At 36.9% G+C, this 25,938-nt stretch overlaps 1 protein-coding gene and 1 long non-coding RNA gene across 3 annotated transcripts in view; one reads left to right on the top strand and one right to left on the bottom strand.

The window, feature by feature from the left end:
* Nucleotides 1-25,938, top strand: part of PRKDC (protein kinase, DNA-activated, catalytic subunit) — a 123,408-nt gene that overhangs the window by 88,794 nt on the left and 8,676 nt on the right. The window contains exons 64-81 of one of the 2 annotated variants that reach the window (XM_088130628.1): nt 101-239; nt 2,923-3,111; nt 3,435-3,659; nt 3,901-4,009; nt 4,506-4,617; nt 5,080-5,257; nt 7,771-7,945; nt 8,080-8,267; nt 9,826-10,006; nt 11,161-11,321; nt 13,953-14,164; nt 14,717-14,804; nt 15,211-15,354; nt 18,049-18,253; nt 21,081-21,148; nt 23,931-24,151; nt 24,450-24,542; nt 25,696-25,782. In XM_088130628.1, the coding sequence (XP_087986754.1) occupies nt 101-239; nt 2,923-3,111; nt 3,435-3,659; nt 3,901-4,009; nt 4,506-4,617; nt 5,080-5,257; nt 7,771-7,945; nt 8,080-8,267; nt 9,826-10,006; nt 11,161-11,321; nt 13,953-14,164; nt 14,717-14,804; nt 15,211-15,354; nt 18,049-18,253; nt 21,081-21,148; nt 23,931-24,151; nt 24,450-24,542; nt 25,696-25,782 (2,775 nt within the window). The other variant, XM_088130629.1, reaches the window with a different exon arrangement.
* LOC148213737 (uncharacterized) lies at nt 10,003-25,458 on the bottom strand. Its single transcript, XR_015793919.1, has 4 exons — nt 25,302-25,458; nt 18,176-18,272; nt 15,782-15,840; nt 10,003-11,025 (listed from the first exon to the last, which is right to left on the bottom strand). It is a non-coding gene; the product is annotated as an uncharacterized LOC148213737 (long non-coding RNA).

Genomic DNA, 25,938 nt, shown 5'->3' with positions numbered 1-25,938 from the left:
TTGTCCTTGATTTATCTGTGTCTTTGGAAAATAAACCTCATTTATTTGAGGAATGAATCATTTTGGTAATTTAAAGCTTTTTTCCTTCCAAATGTTCTAGGCTTTATCGATCTGTTGGAGATTATGATGTTCTGTGGGGTATTTTTAGTGGAAAGATTGGCACGAAGGAAATTACTCAGAAGGCTTTGTTGGCTGAAGCAAAAAGCGATTATGCTGAGGCAGCTAAACAGTACAATGAGGTACAATTATGTTTATAAAGTGCAGCATTTTCAAGTATTTAAAGGGGAAAAAACATTGACTATCACTTAAGAATGTAAACACAACCCCCCAGAATCAAAGTATGATTGGATAACTGGTGCCTGAGGAAAAACAAGGAGCCTGAATTGTGCATAAGCATATTTAAATTTTATTATTTAATTATTAAATGCAATTCTGTAGTTACTAGTATGCTGAAAAAGATGGGATGATTGGAAGACTAACTCTTGAGGTGAGGTTGAATCAAAAGTAATTATTACTGAAATAATTCAAGTGTAGAAAGGAATCCAGTGGCATCCAATGAAGCTCCTTTAGCAGAACAACAGGAACTCTGCAGCAGCCCCTGCCCTTTGGAACACCCTTCCCTCAGAAGTGAGGTTGGCCCCCTCCCTCTTAGACTTCAGGAAAAAACTGAAGACCTGGTTTTGTTAATATGTGTGGGGTGGGGATGGGAATAGTCAGTTTTGGGGATGGCTGGTTCCCTCGTCCTACCTGACCAATATTAGCTGGTCACAGGCTGCAACAATACCACCATCGCTTGGATTTTATCATATTGAATCATTGTATTTTATGCTGTATTATTTATGTTTTTATTGGTTTTAAATTGTTTGGTTGTGAACCTCCCAGAGTCCCCCCTTGTGGGGGAGTTGGGCGGTGATATAAATTTGATAAATAAACAAACAAACTAAGTAAAGACTGAAATGCTCAGTGATGAATGCTCTTTCCCACTTTTTGCTCAGATGCCACTGTCGTCATTCCTGAGCCAAGATAAATTAACAACAGTGATTCATTTATTGGTAGCTTCATGTCTTAAATATTCCAATGCATTCTATGTAGGCTGGCAAAATGCACCGGTTAGGCTGTTCTTTGCACCTAATTAGTGCTGTGTAATACTATTGAAAGAACTATTCCAGCAGTTGATTTGCTATTAGACAAAACTAGATTTTGGTGTTAACCTAAAAACATGAAGACAAATATCTGTACGTGTGCCTTCCATCCTGCACCTTTTTCCAATTTAGGTCCATATAGAAGCTATTTTTATTACCGTGGCGCATGATGGTACTGCTCCACTGTTCGTAACCACTGGGTTATATATTTTAACATACCTTAAATATTTTATTGCAGTGTATTCTATTCTAATTTTAGATTATATAAAATGCATTTTAATGCTATGAACTGTTTGGAGATTAATAGCATGTCAAGCTAACAGAAACAGATAAGCAACTATTACAGGCATTTACTTAATGCCAAAGAAAAAGCAGCACCAAGAAGGATGCATATGTACAGCTTTTCCTTGCTGCCTAAGTCTGGGTCAGTATGTGCTGGGGAGCCAACAAGAGCATGTTTTGGCTCATCTATAGGCCAAGCACTAAAAAACTACATTTCCTACCTTTTGGGAAGATCACTGGGGCAGCCAAGTTCTATATGTTATTTGCAGGCCAGATTTAAAAACTGGGCTGCTACTGACAGTTGCCTTGTGTTTGGAGAACTACAGAAACAGGGATGGTCAGCCTAAACTGCTTAACTGCCTGTTTATGGCTTGCTATTTCATTCAGGCCTTAAATAACTAATTGTTTCCTTCTCCCCAATATTTTCCTTCTGTTTGTGTCTCCTGCCTCTCTTTCCAAACTGTTAAGAGCCAGTTCGGGAGAGTAAAAGTCTGACAAAAGAAAAAGTAAAAAAATAATTTAGTGAAATGCTATAATTTGTGATAATTTCTGAGTAAGTGGAATTACAGTCCACTTAGTCCAGTCAATAATGAAAATATACTGCCTTGTTTTGCAGTAAAAACCAAGAGGAAAATACTATGTAGAATGGTCTATATTTTAAATAGAAGGAGTGTTGCAGCACATGAACATTAGTTTCGTTGAACACAGTTTTAGAAGATCCTTTTTTTTTTAGTCCTTATGCTATGAACTCATAGTTCTCTTATAGTGACTCATCAGCAGAGCACAGGCACTGAATGCAGGAGTCTCTGGTACTTTTAGGTAGAGCTAGGAAAGGCTTCTCTCTAAAGACTGGGGGGTCACTGCCACTGAATGTAAATGTTGATCTATATGGACCAATGGTAAGGCATCTTCCCACGTCCCTAACTGATGGCATGCATGTATGTGAGCCTATTCTATTTTGTAGAAATATTTTAGTTTGGTGAGAAAAAATAACTCTGAATTCCATAAATATATTCATACAAATCCATTAGCCTGTAAGTGATGAATGCAGGCTGTAGTTCAAAAATTAACAGATTGGCCAGGAGAAAAACTAAAATTATTTCATTCCATTTACATTAAAACAGGTCATATATTTAATTATTTTTACATTAAAAATTAGAATTTTGAAACAACTTTTGAAAGTCTCTGGGGACTTCATTGAAGGCTTTCTGGGGCTGCCTGCCTTGCTCTGGGTTAATCACTAACCCACATTGCCTGTCCCTGGATTAATTGGAAGTATCATATAGGAAGTTTGTTTTTAGCATATTTTAATTAATAAATTAATATTTATCTATTTTAATTAATGTTTAAAAACAGAGTAAACATTCTATAAATGGTAAACCATCCAGATTCACTCCGCAGTGAGATGGGCAGTGACAAATCCAGAATATATATAGATATACAGATATATAGATATAAATAAATAAATGCTGAGCTGTAACTGACCTTGCTTCGGTAGGCACTCTCTCTACAAGACTGGCCAGATGAAGAGCCAACAGAAGCAGAAAAGGATTTTTGGGAACTTGCATCTCTTGAATGCTACAACCATTTGACAGAATGGAAATATCTGGAATACTGCTCAACTCTGAACATTGATAATGGGCAACCATCAGACCTAAATAAAATATGGAGTGATCCATTCTATCAGGTTTTCAGAAAGAAATATATATATGCATGCTTCTGTATATTTGTGTGTCTAAGGGGTAAGAATTAATTGAGCAATTAACCTTGCCTCTGACAATCACATTTGTTAGTAAATTAAAAAAAATGGAAGAATAATCATATAGTCCACTATATGCTATAGTTTAACCTTTGTCTGGGGGGAGAATTCTCAGTTTTAATACTAATCTTACGTGGGAGAATCTGGTTGTATTCAAACCATTATAATTTTGTAGGCTTTACAAATTAACATACCATGTTAATGTATGCTTTATCACATGAAAAAATAATTCCAATTTTCCTACAATTTAGGAGGCCTATTTACCTTATATAATTCGCAGCAAGTTGAAACTTCTCCTTCGTGGCGGCAATGACCAGTCTTTGTTGACATTTATTGATGAAGCTATGAAAGCAGAAGAGAAGAAAGCTGTTATAGAAATGTATTATAGTCAAGAGTTGAGTCTTCTCTACATTTTACAGGATGATTTTGACAGAGCCAGATACTATGTCAAAAATGCCATGCAAGTGTTCATGCAGGTACTTCAAAATAAATGAACATAATGTCATGCTAATTGTATTAACTAATCAGGAGTATTATGTCATTCAGAGATTCTGTATATGTATCCACCACATCCAGCAGAATTAAAATAGGATAAATGGACTCATAAGAGTTTTATTTCCTGATATTGTCAGGGCAAGATGATTATATGAGGGAAACCCAAGAATATTCACTAATTATCAGATAGAAATTCAAGATGAAATCCTTTTTCTCCCACAGAACTACTCCAATACCGATTCACTATTGTACAGTAGTCGCATGACCAAACTGCAGTCAGTTCAGGCTTTAACTGAAATACAGGACTTTGTCAACTTTATAAGTAAACCAAGTAAGTTTTTCCCCCTCTCATTAAATGTAGTAAATATATTGTTTTAATAAAATAACAGCTAAAATAGTCTTGAATATCATCAGTGGATAGCATGGGTTTTGTGGGTTTTCAGGTTTTTTTGATATTACAGATTTTGTTTTTGAATCTGTTGGTTCAAGTATAGAAAGGAATATGAGAAGTTTGCAACCATTTCTGCTATGTTACATTGCATGAAGACAGATTTTTAACATTGAAGAAGTATTAAAAAGAGTTTCTGATGACCAACGAAGCTGATGTAGAAGATTTGGTTCATACAGTAGGTTCCATTTGGCTTCAGCTTAATGTGCCATAGTGGTTTGTAAATTATTGTTTATAGATTAGCCTGCGTGAACACAGTCATATACTAACACAGCTTAAAATCTGTTACTGACCATGATGGTTTATTTAGTTTAAAATGTGATTCTTTACTTGCTGACAATTTTAAACATTTTGTGTTTTTCCAATAATTGCTTTTTAGGTAATTCAACTTCTCAGGCTTCTCTTAAGAGATTTCTCAATACTTGGACAAGCAGATACCCTGATACCAAAATGGATCCTATGAATGTTTGGGATGATATAATTACAAATCGGTAAAAATAATCTGATTAAGATATTGGTATTTACCTGTATTTATTACACACCCAAGAATGTCCCCAGTGAAATCTTCCTTTTAAGAGCACTCTTTTGATCACTAAAGGTCTAACAGTTTGGGAGAAAAATGGGGCCACTTAGTAACAACTTGAGGACTTTTGCAGACTTGTGGGACTTCCTAAATAAATAAAAATATCTACACTTGTAAGTTTTAAAATATCTTTTATTATGAGTTTCCAAAATGTATTTAGTGTTGATTGAAGCAAGCCTATGGATTGGTTCCTGTCCTCAACTGCTCAGTTTTACCACTGGAACTGGCTGAGGAGGGTCATCAGAGCTCTAATAGAATCATTAGTATGTCATTGTTTATGGCCAGCTCTTATTTTATATGAAGCAAAAGAAAAATACCTTTTAAAAATAGTTGGATTGATTCTCAATTTTTTTCTTATTTTTTTGTGCAGGTGCTTTTTCCTTGACAAAATTTGGGAGAGATTTTCTAGTACCAACCTAGATGATAGCATGGAATTAGATACAACTTTCAATATGGAAGTGGACAATGAGAACGAAGATATGCATTCAGTGATTAAAAACTGCAAGTTTGCTATGAAAATGAAGATGATAGAGTGTGCTAGGAAACAGGTATCTATGACCTTTATTTTATAAAAACAAAATTAGATAAAATATAGCAGAATAATATAGCCTTTCATCAAAGGCTATATTATTCTGCTATAGAGAAGATCTGGTCTTCTCTATAACAGAATAGAGAGAGATCTGGTTATATTAAACGCATTCTCTATAGCAAAATAGTGAGAGATCTGGTCATATTAATTCTCTTAAAACATTGTTTAGAAAGCTAGGGCTGTATGTCACTACCATTATGCCAAGATTCATTTTAATCACAGTTTAAGACAGAATCACATTTACCAACAAGCAAAATAATTGGCTTATTTGACCAATTTCCACTTTATTTTCCATTACTCTCTTTTGCCAGCGTCCAGAATGTACCCTAAATGGTCTAATGACAGTGACAGACTATTTTGTGTGTGTAGAAATGTATTTTCTGTTTACTGTGAGATTTCTCTGTGTTGGGAGGTTTAATGTTAATGGAGACATTCAGAGGTTCATCTTGTGTGTGAGTTTGGTTTATGTGCATGTGGCTTTCCTATATGTTAGTGTTTTTTGTTTCACTGAACCGTTTCTTGCTTTTTGAGGAGGAATATGTTTTGTAGGGAACACCTTTTACCCATACATGAGATTTTGATGAGGTTATAGAAGGTTAGGTTTTTTTGGGTGGGGGGGAGACAGGAAGCAATGTTTTAAGCATTGTTATTTACTCTGCTGTGCACTGTGTATTTTGCAGTGACTTGCTGGTAGATGCATGATCTGGTGTTTGGAAGTTTAGATCCCTATTTGCCCCTTTCTCAGACAGATCTTTGCTATGTATACTGTATCTGAGTTACTATCACCTAGAGCTATGATTTGTCCAGGGATACTGCCTTGTATCTTGAATATTATAGAAACAACTTTTGAAATGATAGGGAAAACATTCAAAAGAGATTACAGCTAATAGTGTCTCCTGAACCATAATACTGTCAAACATGGATATTTGCAAAAAAGTTAATATGAATAAAGAATCCCAAAAGCTAATTTCTCAATTATCCTGATTACAGGAGAACTCCCAACACTCACATTTAAATTGTGATTTAAACTGTGATGATGTACAATATAACACACCAATTATATATTTATAATATAAAATAAATATTATTATATAATATATACTTGAAGTACAGAAGTGTACTAACTTTATTATTTACTTACTTACTTATTTATTTATCAAATGTATATGGCTGCTCATCTATCTAGCAAAACTCTGAGTGGCTCACAGAATAAAAACATAATCCATAAAGCCCCCCAAAAAGAAATTAAAAAACTAAGCTGAGGCCTTCCATGAAAATCTCAGATCATACACTGTATTCATACACCTAGGCCAGAGCCCCCCATAACCTGGCCCTAGTGCCTGGGGGAACTTTGGGACACATCATTGAGGTTTGAAAAATATGTATCTAGATTTCAGTGTTTTTTATTTAATAATTAATTGCTAGCCGCCAAAGCGTCCAAGGAATGTTCTTTCTCATTTTCTTGAAATTCAACTTGGAGCAATATTTTTAAGAAGTTCCAGCCCTAGTTCTTGTTGATGCACTATAAGATAAAAAAGGTAAATAAATTTAAAGCCAATATTGTTATACTTTATTTGTTGGAGAGTGCTAAGTAAAGATTCTGATAAACCTATTGATCTTGCTTCAAGTGAAAATGATTGTACCATTCTGGATATGGCAAAAGAAAGGACATAAGTGGAAGTGATGAGCCAAAGTCCCTGAGGAAGCAAATCAAACATAGAGTGTTGTTAATACAGGTAGTCCTTTTTTAGTGACCACAATTGGGACTGGCAACTCGGTCATTAAGCGAAGAAGTCACTACATGAAACCACAACTGTTCTTATGATCTTACTTCAGTTTTACTTTACTTTACAGACCTGCAAATGTCGTAAATGTGAGGATTGGCCGTAAAGTTACTTTTTTATCACTGTTGTAACTGTGAGTGGTTGCTAAACGAGGCAGTTGCTAAATGAGGACTACCTGTATGCATTTTACCATTTTTGGGTGGCACTTTTATATGTATTTTCCAATTTGTTGTATTAATGCATAACGCTGTGTTAGTATTTATGGAACAAGCCAAAATGGAGGGGTTGCACATCACACTAAATCAAAAACATTATTTTTGAAAGCTTAATAAGGTGAAGAATTAAGTCCACAGAAAAAAGCAGACTGTAAAATAACCTCAAATTCTTCAAACATTGTATCTTCCTCCTAGCGGGGGAAAAAGTTTACAGCGTTGTGAATTTTCAACAAGCAATTAGACCTAAATCTGGGCTTGTAAAATTATTTAATTAATGGAGGAAGTTTTTTTTAATTAAATATTTAAATAAAGCACACAGTCAGTCAAAAAGCCCTGTATTAGCACTGTGGCATTCCTATAATGCTTATTATTACTATTAATTTTCATATGTTGAACTTGAGATCCGCCCTTCCTCCACATTCTTATGGTAATCTCTTGATTTTTTTTTCCCCCTTGTTGGACTGGCAAAATAGAACAGTTTCTCAGTAGCCTTAAAGCTTCTGAAGGATTTGCATGGAGATTCTAAGACCTGTGAAGATTGGCAAGTGAGATGGAACCACAGCTATTGCTGTTTTAGCCACAGTCGCAGCCGGAGTCAAAATAGTCCTGAACAAATTCTTACAGTACTCAAAACTGTCTCTCTACTGGGTAAGTGTTTTCTGTAGATTTTCCATCAATATATAAGGACATCATGATGTCGACCTTAAGAAAGGGTCCTTGGTTGTGTTTTTAGGTATTTAGTATTATACCAGAATATCAATTTTATAATATTTTGTTAACAGATGAGACTAAACCGAGCATGAACAATAATGCCGTTACTTTCCGTAACCAAAACCTCCTCTTGGGTACCACTTTTCATATAATGGCCAGTGCCCTTTCCAAGGATCCAAGATGCCTTGACCAAATTGAAGAAGAAAAAGCTAGAAAAGTCTTGATGCTTTCAGAAGAAAGACCTGATAATATTGAAAAGGTAAGATTTCATCTCTTAAAATGTGAATACTAATTAGAAAAATGAAGGTAGAATTTGAGGATTTTTTTTTAATTTTTAATTTTGTTTTTGATGTGGTCCAAAATGTGTGATGTAAAAGCAAAATGCTGCAGAAAATTCAGTGGATATTACTGTTCTTATGGACTGTTCGCAGCAGAACCAGGCTCTCTTAATAAAGAAGCAAGGACACTAGTCAATTTGCCTGTTTTTAGCTCCTTTTGTTCTCCTTTTCCATTTATTCATTTATTTAGTAGATTTATATGGTTGCCCATTTCAAATACAGGTCTCTGGGCAGCCAACAATATAAAAAATGATGAAAACATACACAAAAAAACGTGAGACACACAGCAACCCAGAAAAATTACAAAAGCAACAGTCAGTCATTCAGCACAACCGAGAAGTGGGCTCTGTCATACACTTGGGGCCCCACGCTCAACTACAGAGCCAAGTCTTCAAAGTCTTATGGAAGGCCAACAGGGAGGAGACCAATCTAATCTCTGAAGAGATGAAGTTCCAGAGGGCAGGTGCCACAACAGAAAAGGCTGATCTCCAGATCCCTGCCAGACTGCATGTCAGACTGAATGGGACGGATAGAAACAACCTTTTCCATTGCATTCTGGTTAAGGATAAGAGAGGAGAAGGATGTTGACATACGTTGGGACAGAAGCATGGATGTGAGAATTATTTTGAATCTGAAGTAGTTAAATAGATTCCTGAAGTACAAGCATTTCATAAACATGATAGTGGCCATAACAAAAGGATTAATTTGAGCTCCATTAAATTCTTGCAGATGTATTTGTACATTCTGATCAGAGATAACATTCCATTTAGATTCTTCAGGTAGTATTTTTCTCTTACGTGACCACAAGCACTTCTAATGCAAATTATTACCCGCTCTCCCACCCCCTGCCAGGAGCTTATGATCATTCCTTTCTTTCTCCTTTTCCATTTCTAAAGAAAGGTCAAAATAAGGGCAGACAAAAGGTCCGTCTACTCAGACTTTCTGTTTCCAAGAGAAACCACATACTCTTAAGAAGCTCACAAATATGACATGATGATTGTCACATCCTATAGCAATGAAAGCTGTATGTTAATGTGTGCATAAAGCACTTTTTTTCTTTGATGCATATTTTATATTCAGCCAGTTGGCTGTTATTAAATAAACCCAGATTGTAGTGCTTTGAAGTTAAGAAATGGAAAAGGTATGGCACGAAGAAGGAGAAGGAGGAGAAGAAGTGTTGTTGTTGTTGTTATTATTATTATTATTATTAAATACTCATGAGTAGGGTCAATAAGTCTTTATTTCATCAAACCTTTCCTAATTCTTGCTTCCATTGTTTCCTCTTTTTTCATCTATGAATCTTGCATCTTTTCTTCCCACCTGTGTCCCTAAGTTTTGTCTCTTAGTGTTGAATCAAAAATATTTCATAACCCATTTAAGCAATCACATATAAACTTCATTATTTTATATTCTGTTTTTTGTTGCTCCTTATTGTGGTTTGGGATCACAATCACAAAGTTTCTCATATGTTGATTTCAGGTGATAGCAGGGCTGAACAAGAGAGCTTTTCTGTGCTTCAGTGGGGCTGTGAAAAAAGCAGAAGAAGAGGTACAGTCCATGTCATTTGACCACATAGATATAAATGGAATCATCGATGCTTATATGACATTGGCTAATTTCTGTGACAGTCATCTCCGCAAAGAAGAACAAAGTTCAGCAGGTGAGTGAAAAGATGAGTTGTTCATTTTTTCAGTTCTGCAACAAGGAATGAAATAAATGCCATAGAAAATAAGTTCAAACTTATACATATCATAGATTTTGACATAGATAAGTCACCCTCAGTTGATTTCAATTTTGTGTAGTGCTAGTGTTTGCAAGATAAGGCTAGTCTTATGTTCTAGTCTTTACCTTTATCTTGTCCTGATAAATAACAGCTCTTACCATGCTAATGATACATTCTGCTATTTTTTTCCCCACATGGTCTAAAATCAACTCAGTTTTGCTGCACTATAAAATGTTATTTGAAATGTTAAAAAATGACATACAATCAAGAAAATATAAAAATCACTTCACATATAACATACTTGTATTTGTTAATTTTGAATGCCTCAATAATGCCATAAAAACATACAGTAGATGGGGAAAATGTTCAGAACATGGCAGCCAAAATGCTAGGGAGGTTGAAGTGCTTCCCCTATTGGAAAGGGTACAATATTTGGGACATGATACCTCAAAGAAAAAACAAATAAAAGGAGATGAAATAGAAGTATTATAAAATCATGCAGAGAAATGGAAAATATTGATCATATTAAAACAAAGTATCATCTATCTATTGAAACTAAAGGCTAATCAATTCAAATAAATAATGCAAGCAGATTTCTGGACCAATAAAAAGAGGACTTATTTAACAGTGTATGGTCAAATGCTGGAACTTACAGCTACTGTATGTGATAGCAACCACTTTAGATTATTTTGCAAATTCATAAAGGAATGAGCTATTGCTATCAGTTTTAATAGCTATTCATTACCTCCTGAATCACAGATACATGCCCTGGATTCAGGTTTCTGGTAAGTGACGGTGGAAGAGACTTGTCACTTTTCTGCCCTGCTTGTTGACCACTATATGATACAAAACGCTAGAGTAGGTGGCCTTTCGCCTGAACCAACAGATCTCTTCTTGCAAGTCTCAATATATGTTGCTTTCTTGTGAAGAGTGTGGTGATAGGTGAAATATCAAGTCTGTAGAAGAAGTGACAAAGTGCTTTAGAAAAAAGAATGTATTATTTTATGTAGCCATAAAAAGGACTTTAAATAAACCAGTTTTTATCAACATTAAAAACTTAATATTCTATTGACGGTCTTATGTTTTATCAGATGTAAACACTGAGGATTTGCAGAAATTTCCAGCAATCATAGTGGAAAAAGTAATAAAAGCTTTGAAACTAAATTCAAATGAAGCTAGATTAAAATTCCCCAGACTATTGCAAATTGTAGAGAAGTATCCAGAAAGAATTTTGGAATTCATGGCAGAAGAGGTGAGTCTTTCCATCTCTAAAGGAAAATATATTATCTACTTTTGTAAGCCACCCGCAATCATTTGTGTGGGCTGCATATTCATTTATAAATTTTGAAAAATTAAGACCACTGATTGTTTGCTTAAATAAAAAGAGAATGCATTCTCACAGACATCTGTACTTAACATGTCACTGGAATCGTGCCTTTCTTGTGAATATTATTTGTTGCAGCACACTTAGCAGACCTACAACATAATCTTACAGATCACTTTAACTGCCTCAGAGAGCATCCCACAAATCGATGCTTCACCAGTAGGTGGTTCTGCGTATTTGTTCCATGTGGAGAACTGTATCAGTTAGTTCCAAAGACAATTGTATAGTGCTCTCCTGTTGCACAGGAGCTAGCCACAATCCCTGAACACAAAGGGAAGTATTTCTTCACCATTGGGACGAATCTGTACTAATGCCTTCTCATCTTCTCTCTAATTATCAGATTCTTCAAAGGATCTGTTGTATCTTTTCCCTGTATATATTGATTATTCCATGTTGTCAAGACAGCTATGATTTCCAGTACTGTTCTCCCAGTCCAAGAGATTTAGTTTCAACTCTCCCTCATGACAGACCTCCTTTTTGGGATTAAGGCCAAAACCATCAACCTTTTCTGAAATCCTTTGGACACTTGGATTGATTCCTGAGTGCCAGGCTTTTTTTTTTTTTTTGGAGATGTAAAAAGTACCATTAAGATTTCATGTTTCCCACTGATATGTATTACTAGTCAGTAGCCCTCTTTACATTTTACAAATTGATCTGACTACCTACCAGCTGCAGGGGATCTTCAGGTTCTTTTTGTCTCTCAAGTTACAAGACCTTTTCCTGTCTGCATTGAAAGTTTTTTGTGCAGCTGTTGCATTTTCCCATTTTATGATCAAAAGATGTCTCAAAGGGCTCCTCATCTGTCCATCTGTTATACCTCCTGCTCTTTTTTGGAATCTTGTTCTAGTTTTTGTCAAAATTGTTCCAACCCTCATTTTAACAGTTCTTTGTTCTCAAAATGGAAAGTGGCTTTTCTGGTAGTATAATCAATTTTGCTAGAAAACTGCAAAACTTTGCAGTCCACAAATCTTATTTACAGCTTCAGAAGTATCACTTGATCCAGATGCATTCTACCTAGTTGTGGCCATTTGAATTAATCAACCAATTTTATTATGTGCCTTTGCCACCCCAGGATTGGTTACTGGACATGGATTGGAGAGGACATCTGCATTGACCCCAGAAATTATTTGTCTGTTACTTGAGATAAAGAGGGGGGGGGGACTGTCAGTATTGTATTCACCCAGTGGTGAAAGATGCCATTAAAGCTATCCTATAAATTGACACATCAGCCTGCTCCGATAAGTATTAAGGGGCATCGTACAATCTTCTTCTGTTGAGGTCTTCTCACTGATGGGTCTTTGCAAGAAGCCTACCCTGTCACTGTGCTTTACCATCATTGAACATTATTAAAGAGATCATTGTGTAAAGTCAGATGTTTCTTTGGGCTGTGCTGTGCTTTTCCAATCTCATATAGACTGGGCACCTTTTGTTCCATGAGTGACTTTGCTAATTACTCTTGGATGAGTTTCAGAGATCATGACAGAAAAGAATAAGCTGTGTACCTGCAGTTGTGGTTCTTTGTGTAGTTGTCTCTACATTCATACAACATGCCTGTCTCCCATTCTTCAGGTGCCTGTGCTTTTAGGTCTGTGAATGCCAGGGCTGCTTTAGCTTGGTCAAGGAACTGCAGGGAAGGCAGGGACTGTTTTGCACATGGATTGTTCCTGTCAAAAATCCTCAGCCTTGGGCAGGCTGTGGAGAGGTATATAACCCTAGGTGTGAATGCACAGCTAGGCAATCTTTTTTTCAAAGAGGAGATGGATAGGAAGAAGTTTTTCTTGATCTACAGAAGTACTGAAAGTTGAAAGAAGCTGGTAAAATGATAAGCAGACAATTTAGTCCGCAAAATGTTGTAAGCTCAGCATGTGGGGTTCTGCAGAATTTGCTGCCAACAGACAAATGGATGAAGGCTATGTCCATCAGTGGCTACTAGTTATGATGACTATATACTGCCTCTAGGTTCACAGCCTAACATCAGCAGGAGTAAAATGCTGCCTTCAGGTCCTGCCAGTAGGACTTCCAGAAAGATTTGATTGGACATGGTGGGAAGCAGGAGCTGGTATACAGTGAGATAAACTATTGCTTCGGATGTTTACTTGGAATTGATTTTTACTGTCCTTTTTCCTAGGTCAAGCCTATATTTACATTTAAATATAATGTTTAGAACAGCCACCCAAAGAAGCAATACGTGCAAATGTTTTTTATCTATTGCCAGCACCTAAAGCATTGAATCCAAGGTTTGTTTGTTTGCTCCCATAGCTGAAGGAGTATTGTTACAAATACTGGGCAAAACTAGTTGATTTTTGTTTGTCTCAAGTTCATTGGCTCTTGGGAACCTATTACCATGTCCTTGGCTGAATTTGGTAAACTTTTGATATATTCCGCATGCATTTCCATATTGCAGTAGGTAAAAGATTTAGTTTTTATTTGGTTCAGGGGAGTCAAGGTAGAAGCATGTTTTATTGCTGTAACCTACATTCACAGTTACTGTTTTCATAGATTTCTTCAGTTCCCTGTTGGCAGTTTATTGGTTGGATCAGCCAGTTGATGGCAATGCTGGATAAGACGGAAGCACCTGCCGTTCAGCGTATAGTAGAAGAAATTGCTAACAGTTACCCACAAGCAATAGTGTATCCCTTCATGATCAGCAGTGAAAGTTTTTTTTTCCCGGAAACTGTCGTAGGTCATAAAAATAAGGAGTTTGTAGCAAGGTAATATTAAAAATGAAAAACATGTTTTAGAAGCAAAGCAAATTATCCTTATTGTTAGGCAAAAATGTAGTCTGCACATAATTTTATAAGCTACATTTAGGTGAAAGGTTTTTTAATTTGTTAAAGGAGATAGTCAAGATAGATTAATTCTTCCTACTAAGGAATTACATAATTGATGAAACAAGTTTCCACAAGTTGTATGTACATTCAACTGATTGTGCTTGCTGCCCCTAATATGTCTATGTTATCAAGTGGCTTGGACACTATGATTGGTTAGTTGTTTTTTTATTATATCTGATTGGAGAGAAACAGAAATACATTTATTTTAACTTAACCTAAAGGGTAAAAAGTCTTAATTTAGATAGCAGTTGATACATTAAGTCAGGACCTGCCATTGACCTTAGCTGTAGTCTCTCTTCTCTTTAGATGATTGTCAGCTGAAATAGTTTACTTAACAGTTGAAAAACTGTGCTATGTTAAGGCTTTAAAAAATTAAGGGGAATATTTCTGTGACCTTTTCCCTTCTTGTTGCACTGCTTCCTTCCTTTGTAGAATAAAGAGCAAGTTGTATGAAGGAGGGGTGGTACAAGATTTTGTCCATTCCTTGGACCAGCTTTCCAATCCAGCAATGCTGTTCAAGGTACAACAGCCAAATTCTTCATAAACTGAAATTATCTATATATTTAGCATTTATTTATGTAGTGACTTGAATATGTTGTTTAACATTTAAGCTGTTTTTGCTCTTCGCCCAGGCCTTTGGTGACTGAGTGACTTTAGATTAGGTGGGTTGTTTTCCTTTGTTCCCATCCAGTTTTGTCATCCTGCCATCTTTACCCTTTTTGTCTCTTTTTCTTAGTTTTAATGTTGTAACCATTTATAAGCCACCCACAGTCACTGGGAGTCAGGCAGCATATACATTTAATGAATTATTATCGTTATCTTCAGCAGCATTAATTTCCAGTTGTGATCTGATTTCCATTACATTTTAATGTTTGCCCTCAGTTCATTTCCTAGAAGAGAAAATAATTTTTATTCTGCATTTACAGGATTGGATGGATGATGTCACAAATGAGCTGAGGAAAACTAAGAAAAATGCAAATAATATTCAGCAATTGTATGATAGAATGTACCAAAAACTTGGAAAGCTAGAGGCTCCAGGTCTTGGGTGGTTCAGAAAGCAATTTATTAAAGTACGTATCATGCTTTCCCATTGAATATACCACTGAGTTTATAAATTAACTACTGAATTAAATATTTTTTTAATAAACCTTATATGCATATTGTGGTTACATTTCCCAGCAATATTAACATTCTTCAGTGCAGCTGTGCACAAATCTTGGGCTTTATGCACAATTTAAAAACAATTTTTAAAAACTCAGTCACAACAAAAATTATTCAGAGTCCCAAATCTAGTCCACTATTACTATTATGACTCAGGCTACAGATTGAAAAGTTGAAAAGCAGGATGAAAGTTTTGAAACATTCCTCCAGAGGGAGCATTCATTCTGATTTTTCAGAATGAAAGAAGACTAGAGGAGGCTCCAAATGCAGGATCTGGACATAACTACAGAAGAGACTTTAGATCCATTTCAAGAAACTCTTTTTCAGAGACTCTACCTTTCAAGGCTCAGCTTCTTCTCATTCTTTGTCCTTCCTCCTGAGAATGTGCACTGCTCCTGCAAAGGGATGAAGTCAAATAAGGACTTCATGTTAAAGAGAAGGTGGTCAGTAGAAGATACCAACAAGTAAATGAATGGAATAGTCAAGGAAGCATCAATGCTACTGTGGAATTTCCAACTCAGACTGACTAAACTGCATTACATATGGGAATTAGAGCTTAGACCTATAGACACCAAGCTGATCTACCAGTTCAAAAACCTACCTTCGACTTGTTTGCCACATAAGATAAATCAAGATTCTAGTGTTATGTCCAGATTCCCAAATCGGATGGATGAGAACAAACACAATGGGTTCAGCCTGGTGGGAGCAATTGCTGCATGGTTTTTCTGTGATACTATAGGTAATCGAAAAGATCTGACAGGTAGAAATGGTTCTTATAATTTCATGTTGGCCATACAGAGAAGCTTTTCAGATGAGCCTCCATAAAGGCTTTATGGAGATCTTTATGAGATCTTCTCATGTAAAGACCTTTTCTTCCCTGACACTTGGAGCTCTTTTACCGAGCAGCAAGTATCTCATTCAGGTTTTCAAAAAGAATCATAAATATATATCAGTACCTTCCAGTTATGAGTTCCGTGTATTGGTATGAATAAGGAGCATCAAAAAGGTCCTGGAATACCTTGTGACTGGCTAGGACAAAAGCTTGACTAACTAACATTGGCTGATCCCAAAAAAGATAATTAGGGTTGGTCCTGGGAGTAAATAGCTGGGAGACCACCAGGAGATCCAAGGACTATATAGGCCAGACTGGGAATTTAAAAAAAAAAACTTCCTGGAAGAAGGCAGTGACAAACCACTTACATTTTGCTACCAAGAAAATTACTATGCTGGACCATGAAGTTTCTGCATGGAATTTCAGTTGGACTTCAATAAGCATAATGGAAACAGTTTTTGAGATCATGTTCTGGTTCTCCCATAAGTTACGAATCTTAAGCATGCTCTCTCTTTGGAGGAGGGGTCATAATTCTACCCTAAGTTTTTTCCAAATAGGCCTTTTTCACAAATTCTCAAATACATGGCTATTATTAATGTAAGGTTCTCCTCCAGACAAATTTCTTCTTGGGGAAGGTGGTCCCCCTTTTCAAAGAACACAAAACATTGTCTTGTATTTGTTCTCATGGCTAATCAACCTAGAAGTTGTTATTATTTCAGACTCCTTATTCTTTCATTAGAAGAGAAATTGCTGACCAGAGTAGTACAAATGAAAATTTCTAAGAAGATTTTCTCCATAATCTGTGTTCTAAGGAACAATCATTAGAAGACATCACTACAGACTCCTAGTTCAGCAGCTGCTTTTTAGCAATTCTGCACAACAATTATCTTATTGAAGAGATCTGTAAAGCAGTCATTTTGCTATTCATACATATAATTGAGCCATTCAAAAATTAATATGTATTCTATGGATGCAGCTTTTGGCAGAATTTTGGGAACCTCCTAATTAACTGATTGCTGGTCAGCTAGAAACCAGCCATGATTGGTTCTGCTTTGGTAGATCTGAGGTAAATGACTGAACTTAGAAAGGCTATGAATTCCTCATTCGTAGGCTCTCCTAGAAGACAGTGAATTTGCCTGGGTCAGAGCTCAGGATTCTTATATGTGAATTATTCCTACTAAGCTTTTGATTTCATTTTACTCATGGTGGAAGTAGTCTGGACACCTGGAATTTAGTTTCTAAATCCCTAGGGGATTTTTTCTTCTTTCTTCTTTTTTCTTTTTTCTTTTTTTTTTTTAAGTATGTTTCCTTTTGGCATAGTTATGCTTTATTACAGCAGTGAGAAGAACAGCTCCTGGAGCTTTGATGGTGGTTTAAGAGATCAATGTGGCAGCTTCTCTAGGAGAACATATTTAAGCATGGATCCTGTTTATCAGCTCCAGTAGAAAGTGCCATCCCAAGGGAAATAACAACCTACCAGTAATTTTTGGAAGCAGGAGTTCATAAGAAGCTCCCACCCCATTGTACCAATCTTTAAAGTCCACTCACAATCCATAGCTCTTGAGACACATGGAATCCTGCCCTGACCACCACTTGTACTTTTTGATGATCACTTAGGTTTTGGCATATAGACAGTTAAACAAGTTCTGGCAGTTTGTAAAGGTTCTACTCCTTAGTTAAGGATGCCACTGTATCCCTTTTTTTCATATCAGTCTAAATATTTTGCTTATATTAAAGCTAGTACTTCTCTTGTAAATGGATTTTATTTCAGGAATTTGGAAAGGAATTTGATGATCATTTTGGAAAAGGAGGTTCCAAACTGCTAGATATGAACACCAACACCTTCAGTAGAGTTGCACTTTCTCTCTTTGCAAAGATGAAGAAATGTGAGAAAGAACCTGGGAATCTAAAGGAGTGCTCCCCTTGGATGAGTGAATTCAAACCAGATTTCTTGAGGACTGAACTGGAAATCCCTGGTAAGGTGTACATTGAAGTCTAAAAAGAAGAAAAAACTGTAAATTAAAGAATGTCCCTAATGAAAACATTATTAATTGAAATCATATCCTATAATTATATAATCACTGTGGGTTGGACTCTACTATTTGAAAGATATTTCCTATCTCTGATTCTTACCACTTTGGAGAACTCTATAATCTTCAAATTTACTGAAGTTTCAAATGCTTTTAAGTGAAAAAATGCATCTTGGTTGAAATGTGATTTAAAAACAATGATGAACATGTTTTTCTCACTGAGGGACTGTTTTTAATGTACCGGGTGACAGGAACTGAAACAATGACATGTTTGCTTTCTGTCTGTTGCTATTCAGAACTGGGGTGCTGAAATGGTGCCTGCTAACCCTTCATAGTGCTTACCAACATGCCCGCCCTACTGGACTTTAAGTGGGAATGTTGCAAAACAACATGCTAGTCACCAGCATCACTTTTATCTCCAGAGCATTTACCATTTTGTTTGAAACTGTGTCCACTTGCCTGAAAAAAAAAAATGAGCAAAACAAATCTGAGAATTGGGAGTATTTGAAGGCTAGAGGAAATAAAAGAGATGAGGGTATATTTTCTTCTGCTTTGTAGTCTTGCCTGTTAGTTTTTCGGGGGAGAGTTTAGTATGTGTTAGCTGACATATTTTGGTGTTTTATGTGTGGTTTTCCTCAAGGTTTCTGTGGTTGTGAAATCTCTTGGCACTGCCACTTTGAGTTCACATAAGCGATTTAGCATTTAGGGCTTAGATTCCCAAGCCAGTATTTTTTTGAAACCTGCAGACTTGGCTTTCTGGTAAATGAGTGTCCCATCACCAGCCACAACCATCATGGGAGCCATTTTGTCAAATTTCTCAATTTGTCTATCGACCCAAAACTATTGTGACATATTAGAGCTCCTTTCAGACTGGAACATAACTGACAATGCTTTACAGAGCAGTTTGTTCCTAAACACGTTTGCTGACATCTTGAAGTCAGAATTACAGGTGAAACTTGAAAAATTAGAATATCGTGCAAATGTTCATTTATGTCAGTATGGCAACTCAAAAGGTGAAACCAATATATGAGATAGACACATTACATGCAAAGCGAGATATGTCAAGCCTTACTTTGGTATAATTGTGATGATTATGGCATACAGCTTATGAAAACCCCAAATTCACAATCTCAGAAAATTAGAATAGTGTGAAAAGGTTCAATATTCTAGGCTCAAAGCGTCCCACTCTAATCAGCTAATGAATCCATAACATCTGGAAAGGGTTCCTGAGCCTTTAAATGGTCTCTCAGGCTGGTTCAGTAGGAATCACAAGCATGGGAAAGACTGCTGACCTGACAGTTGTGCAGAAAACCATCATTGACACCCTCCATAAGGAAGGAAAGCCCCAAAAGGTAATTGCAAAAGAAGTTGGATGTTCCCAAAGTGCTGTATCAAAGCACATCAATAGAAGGTTATGTGGAAGGGAAAAGTGTGGTAGAAAAAGGTGCACAAGCAGCAGGGATGACCGCAGCCTGGAGAGGATTGTCAGGAAAAGTGTTGGGGACTTTCACAAGGAGTGGACTGAGGCTGGAGTTAGTGCATCAAGAGCCACCACACACAGATGGATCCTGGACATGGGCTTCAAATGTCGTATTCCTCTTGTCAAGCCGGTCCTGAACAACAAACAACGTCAGAAGCGTCTTACCTGGGCTACAGAAAAAAAGAACTGATCTGTTGCCCAGTGGTCCAAAGTCCTCTTTTCTGATGAGAGCAACTTTTGCATCTCATTTGGGAACCAAGGACCCAGAGTCTGGAGGAAGAATGGAGAGGCACAGAATGCACGATGCTTGAAGTCCAGTGTGAAGTTTCCACAGTCTGTGTTGATTTGGGGAGCCATGTCATCTGCTGGTGTTGGTCGACTGTGCTTCATTAAGTCCAGGGTCAACACAGCCGTCTACCAGGAGATTTTGGAGCATTTCATGCTTCCTTCCGCAGACGAGCTTTATGGGGATGCTGACTTCATTTTCCAGCAGGACTTGGCACCTGCCCATATTGCCAAAAGTACCAAAACCTGGTTCAATGACCATGAGATAACTGTGCTTGATTGGCCAGCAAACTCGCCTGACCTGAACCCCATAGAGAATCTATGGGGCATTGCCAAGAGAAAGATGGGGGACATGAGACCGAGCAATGCAGCGGAGCTGAAGGCCGCTATTGAAGCATCCTGGTCTTCCATAACACCTCAGCAGTGCCACAGGCTGATAGCATCCATGCCACGCCGCATTGCGGCAGTCATTGCTGCAAAAGGGGCCCAAACCAAGTATTGAGTACATATGCATGCTTATACTTTGCAGAGGTCCGATATTGTTCTATTTCCAATCCTTGGGTTGTTGATGTCATGTAATATTCTAATTTTCTGAGATTGTGAATTTGGGATTTTCATAAGCTGTACGCCATAATCATCACAATTATACCAAAGTAAGGCTTGACATATCTCACTTTGCATGTAATGCATCTATCTCATATATTGGTTTCACCCTTTGAGTTGCCATACTGACATAAATGAACATTTGCACGATATTCTTATTTTTCGAGTTTCACCTGTAGGATGGAAACACCCTTAACAGGCATCCTTCCCATATGGTTACCTTTCTACTATAAAAATAACCTGCTAGTCATTGAGATTTTCTACCAATCTAGTACTGCATTGTGTACCAGATAAAAATATGTTAAACAGATAATACATTCTGATGAAGTTACGTGTTATTTGATTAATCAAATAAGCATTCTTTAAAAAATCGCACTGAAAAAAACCAACTTTTTACTTATTCAGGTCAGTATGATGGTAAAGGAAAGCCATTGCCGGAATATCATGCAAAAATTTCTGGATTTGATGAGAGGGTATGTTAAATATTAACCTGCAGAGCATACTGTTACCATTGTAGTAGAAATTTATTTTCTAATTTTAAATTATAATCCAACATTTTTCCCAGATTAATCCATTCAGTACAATAAGTAGGATTATGACACATCTGTAGGATCTGTATCTCCAGAACTCATGTTCCAAAGCAGGAGGAGCTAATAACAACTATAAATTAAAATTAATTGGTTGGAAGATAAGAGATTCTGTTTATAAAATTAATTGATGCCCCCATCTGCATATAACCCATGATTAACTATCATAGATCAAAATACACAGTTGCACACATTCCTCTCCCTCCTTCCAGCAGAAACAGCAAAAATGAAAGGGGGAGAAAACAAGCACAATGGAGGCAAGGAAAGGAAAGGAGTAGCTGCACTAGAGAGTGAATGAAAGAAAAATGGAATAAAATGGAAGAGAAAATGAAGCAAGGCTAGTAATTTACAAGGAAGGGGGGGGGAAGATATTATTAAAGGGGTTGAAATTAACTGAGAAGACCCCCTTCTAAGTTTCTTCCTTCAAAGGCATCCAAACTTTTAGAAACTTGCTTCTCCCATGCTTGTAAAATGCCCTCCTCAGTCACAAATAATTATTTGTGGAAAAACCTACTGAGGAAGCTCTGTATGCTATCACAATATATGTAGTTGAGTAGAAGTCTTAAATAAAGATGACAAGTTATACTGATTCTACAAAGTAAAGATAATTTTCTTGAAAAGCAACTAAGGTCCCTCAGAGGGAATGCAGACATTCTGGTTTCTTTGCTGATTTTTTTTCTTTAGATAGGGCTGCATTATATTATGCATTATCTTTTTTTTTTAAGATTTTTTTTATCCCTCCTTTATTATTTTTATAAATAACTCAAGGCAGCAAACACACCTAATACTCCTTCCTTCTCCTACTGTGAACTCCTCCTGTGAGGTGAGTTGGGCTGAGAGAGAGTGATTGGCCCAAAGTCACCTGACCAGCTTTCATCTTATCTTAAACATCTTTTTATTCATTTATTTACATTTTATGTTTTTGTATATCACATAGGTCTAGTTTATAGTGTGTGTGTGTGTGTGTAAATATAGAATAGTTTGTTTATCAAATTTATATGCTGCCCATCTCACTTGTATAAGTGACTCTAGGTAGCTTACAAGTGAAAAAGTGATAAAAACAGTAAAAAAAAAACTTTACGAAAAACAATATATATACAGAATTAAGAGACGGAGAGAGCATCCTCAAACCACCAACCACCCCCAGTGCTGCAAGCCCCCATTAGATCCCCATGCTAGGTGGCAGAGCCACGTCTTAACGCTCTTCCAGAAGACCAGGAGAGTAGGGGCCAGTGTCACCTCAGGGGGCAAGATATTCCATAGGGTGGGGGCGAAGGCAGAAAAGACTCTCCTCCTAGACCCTGCCAGTTGAAATTCACTAGCCAGTGGGACCCATAACATGTCCTTCCTGCTGGACTGCATGGGATGGGCCAATGTAACCAGGACGAGGCAGTTCCTCAGGTAACCTGGGCCTATGCCATGCAGGGCTTTAAAGGTCATAACCAACACTTTGAATTGGACCCAAAAGCAAACTGGCACCCAATGCAGTTCACACAGCAGAGGTGTTACAAGTGCAGCCCTAGAGGTACCCATAATGGCCCATGCCACTGCCTTCTGCACCAGCTACAGCTTCCAGATACTTTTCAAGGGTAGCCCCATGTAGAGCGCCCTTCCCCCATGTACAGAATGAAAACATTCATTCATATGTTAAACATCTAGAACTGCTCAGTGACAATTTGCTCAGAGAACACTCCTGAAAAACTACAACCAGTGCTTCACTTTTCCCGCACTTCACTTTTCCTGATCTCTTGAATTCTAAACCAGCGTTCCAAAATGCACCAACCCTGGGACAGAAGGAAGGTGAAGAACTTTACGGTGATCAATCAAGAGGGGAATCCTGTTTACTTATATATGACAAGTCTATTCTAAATACTGATTTATCACTGTAGAACATACTTGGGAATCTAATGGGGGAATCTCAAACAGTGAAATCCATCTTGTGAACATAATGACTACAAGAAAGGCAGTTTTTATCACCACTTTCAAAAATCTAAATGGCTGTAAGTTCAAATGGAGGGTCCATGAGAGCTGCCAATACCCAATTAGATTTCTCATTGGAAATCTGTACACCAAAAGAGTTTGAGGGCTGCGCCTTTTGAAAAAAAATGGCCTGCAGTGAACTGACTCTCTTTACTTGCAACATGGCTTTCTCATAATGTTGCTTGTATCGTATAATCATGCTTAAGAGCTCTATCAAGGCCACTAAGAATTGTAGGATATCCTTGGCTTTTCCTAAAGCTGGGTTCTTTCCCTTGTTTGCATATTAAAACTGGAAGATTTTTCACATGACACTGTTGTTGTTACTTTTGTCCATAAGTAATCCTGTTAGCATTTTTAGTGCCTTTTTGGTGTGATTTACCTCCTTCAGCCTGTGCTTTCCAATTTTATTATTTGTTATTTATTATAAATAATATTTATTGACAGTGTTTTGATCCCCTGATCCCCAGACTGCAGATCACTAGACCTATGTGATATACAAAAACATAAAATATAAAAACAGACAATAGGTGCTGTTTGGAGACAATGCCCATTGAAAAACTCAGGAAAGAATTTCATTTCTGTTTTTCATGCTGTATAGAAATAAATAACCTCTTTATGGGTCAATTCCTATAACAGAGTATTTTCTTATTTGTTCTGTATTTTTTTCTTTTTCTATATTCTGTGAAAGATAAAAGTAATGCAATCCATCCGGAAACCAAAGCGTATAGTTATCCGAGGCCATGATGAGCGGGAATATCCCTTTCTTGTGAAAGGAGGAGAAGATCTCCGGCAAGACCAGCGCATTGAGCAGCTCTTTGAAGTTATGAATAACATTCTTTTACGAGATGCTGCCTGCAGCCAAAGAAACATGCAGATAAAAACGTACCAAGTTGTACCAATGACAACCAGGTAGAGACATGCTAGGCCCTTATGTAGCACATAGACTTCTGTCTTCATCACAAGACGTTCTTGGAAATAATTCCCATATATGCCAGAGCACCACCTCTGAATTACTGAAGCATTCTGAAGCACCTCTTCCAAGCTGTTTTCAAAACATGCACAGTGCTATCTCTTGTGTGTTTACAACATTTTAACACAGACAATTTGTCTAATTCCTCTACATATTTTTTCCACCATCAGAAATATGTTCTCTTTATTTTGCCATATTATAGCAAAAAAAAAAAAAATGGGATTTATTTTCTTACAGATTGGGACTGATTGAATGGCTTGAGAATACCTGTACATTAAAGGAGTTCCTTTTGAAAAACATGTCTGAACAGGAAAAGAATTATTATAACAGGTAGGAGGAACATAACTGTTCTGGTTTGTTAATGACTTTCTTTGCTGCTATTGTTAGGTATCTCCAATCAGTGAATATTACTTATTGTACTAATGTCCATTGGATCAGCTGAGAATAATCTTCAAAGGTTAAAGTACTTCCTGGCCTAGATTATAATTGGCAGCTGTTTGTTTAATGGGTGTGATGTCACCTATATCCCACATTTTCTACTTTAATATTTAAGCAAAAAGATTTTTATTACCTGTGGATTCTTCATCGCCATATTCTTATCAACAGACTACTTCTTTACAAGCAAGGGATTTTTAAGTGTCATTTTAGCTTAAATAATTAGGATGTGAACTTTAGTCAGACTGGAGCTTCAGATCTGGGTAAATGCTTGCTTTAGTGTGGAAACCAGATCAATAGCAGCAGGCGGCAATTCCTGCGGTGGGGAATTAGGGCAGTGTGAGGAGCCCTCAATCTTGCATCATTCAACAGAATCTAAGCCACTTTTCACCCTGGGAGTAATTTTTGTTCTCATGAACGCTGTGATGCTGAAAGCGGCTCTAACTACGGACAGACCGTGTACAATTGTAGGCTTGTGTGAAGGCTAAATTAAAGAGAACTGTTTTTGCCCACATCCAGTGCCTGTCCTCGCTTATTGGCCCTTACCAAAATTTTTCTCATATCATACATGGCATATTCTGTTTGACAGCCTTGTCTGGGTTTGAACCTACAAAGTAGTACAAATTCAGTTGAATATTTTTCAGTCCCACTTACCTGCTGTCTTTTGATTTACACCAGGCGCTTGGCTGTTTTCTGTGAACAGATTCTGTGTAACAGACTATTTCTCCCATTGATATTTAAACAATTGTGGGGGTTCTTGTAACAGTTCAAACTGACGTGATTGAATCCAGCATTGGTAGTAATGTTCACATTCTCTTGGTCCATGTTCTATTAACAGATGTAACAGCCATCTGCAAAAAAGCTAATTAGTCTTCAGAAAATGTTATTCTAGAATACTGGTAAAACATTAATGATTTAGTACATTAATTGCTCTTACAGATAACACATCAATGCTAAAAACAAATAAGAAAGTAAGCACTTTTAACAGTTCAGATGATGTATAAATACCTGCATGTAGATTATGTTTGTATTCTGTCCCTCTCTAAAGCCCCAAAGGTCCTTGTGCTGACTATAGGGATTGGCTGTCCAAGATGGGGGAAACAGATGGAATTGAACGTTACATGACTGTGTTCAAGTAAGTCTTGGAAATACTTGTTATCCATCAGACAGATTAATCCACACACACACACACACACACACACACAAATACTGACAGCAGGATATTCTTGTCTGTTGTTTCAGTAATAGCAAAAACTGTTTTACAGGACTCCTTCTGTAGATAGAGCAGTTC

The sequence above is a fragment of the Python bivittatus genome, unplaced genomic scaffold (assembly GCF_059951505.1).
Source record: "Python bivittatus isolate LINGU-HERP-01145 unplaced genomic scaffold, Pbiv_v1 ctg000840_np1212, whole genome shotgun sequence".
Classification (NCBI taxonomy): Eukaryota; Metazoa; Chordata; class Lepidosauria; order Squamata; family Pythonidae; genus Python; species Python bivittatus.
Note: the sequence above shows the minus strand (reverse complement) of the source record. Positions and strands in the feature narration are given on the sequence as shown.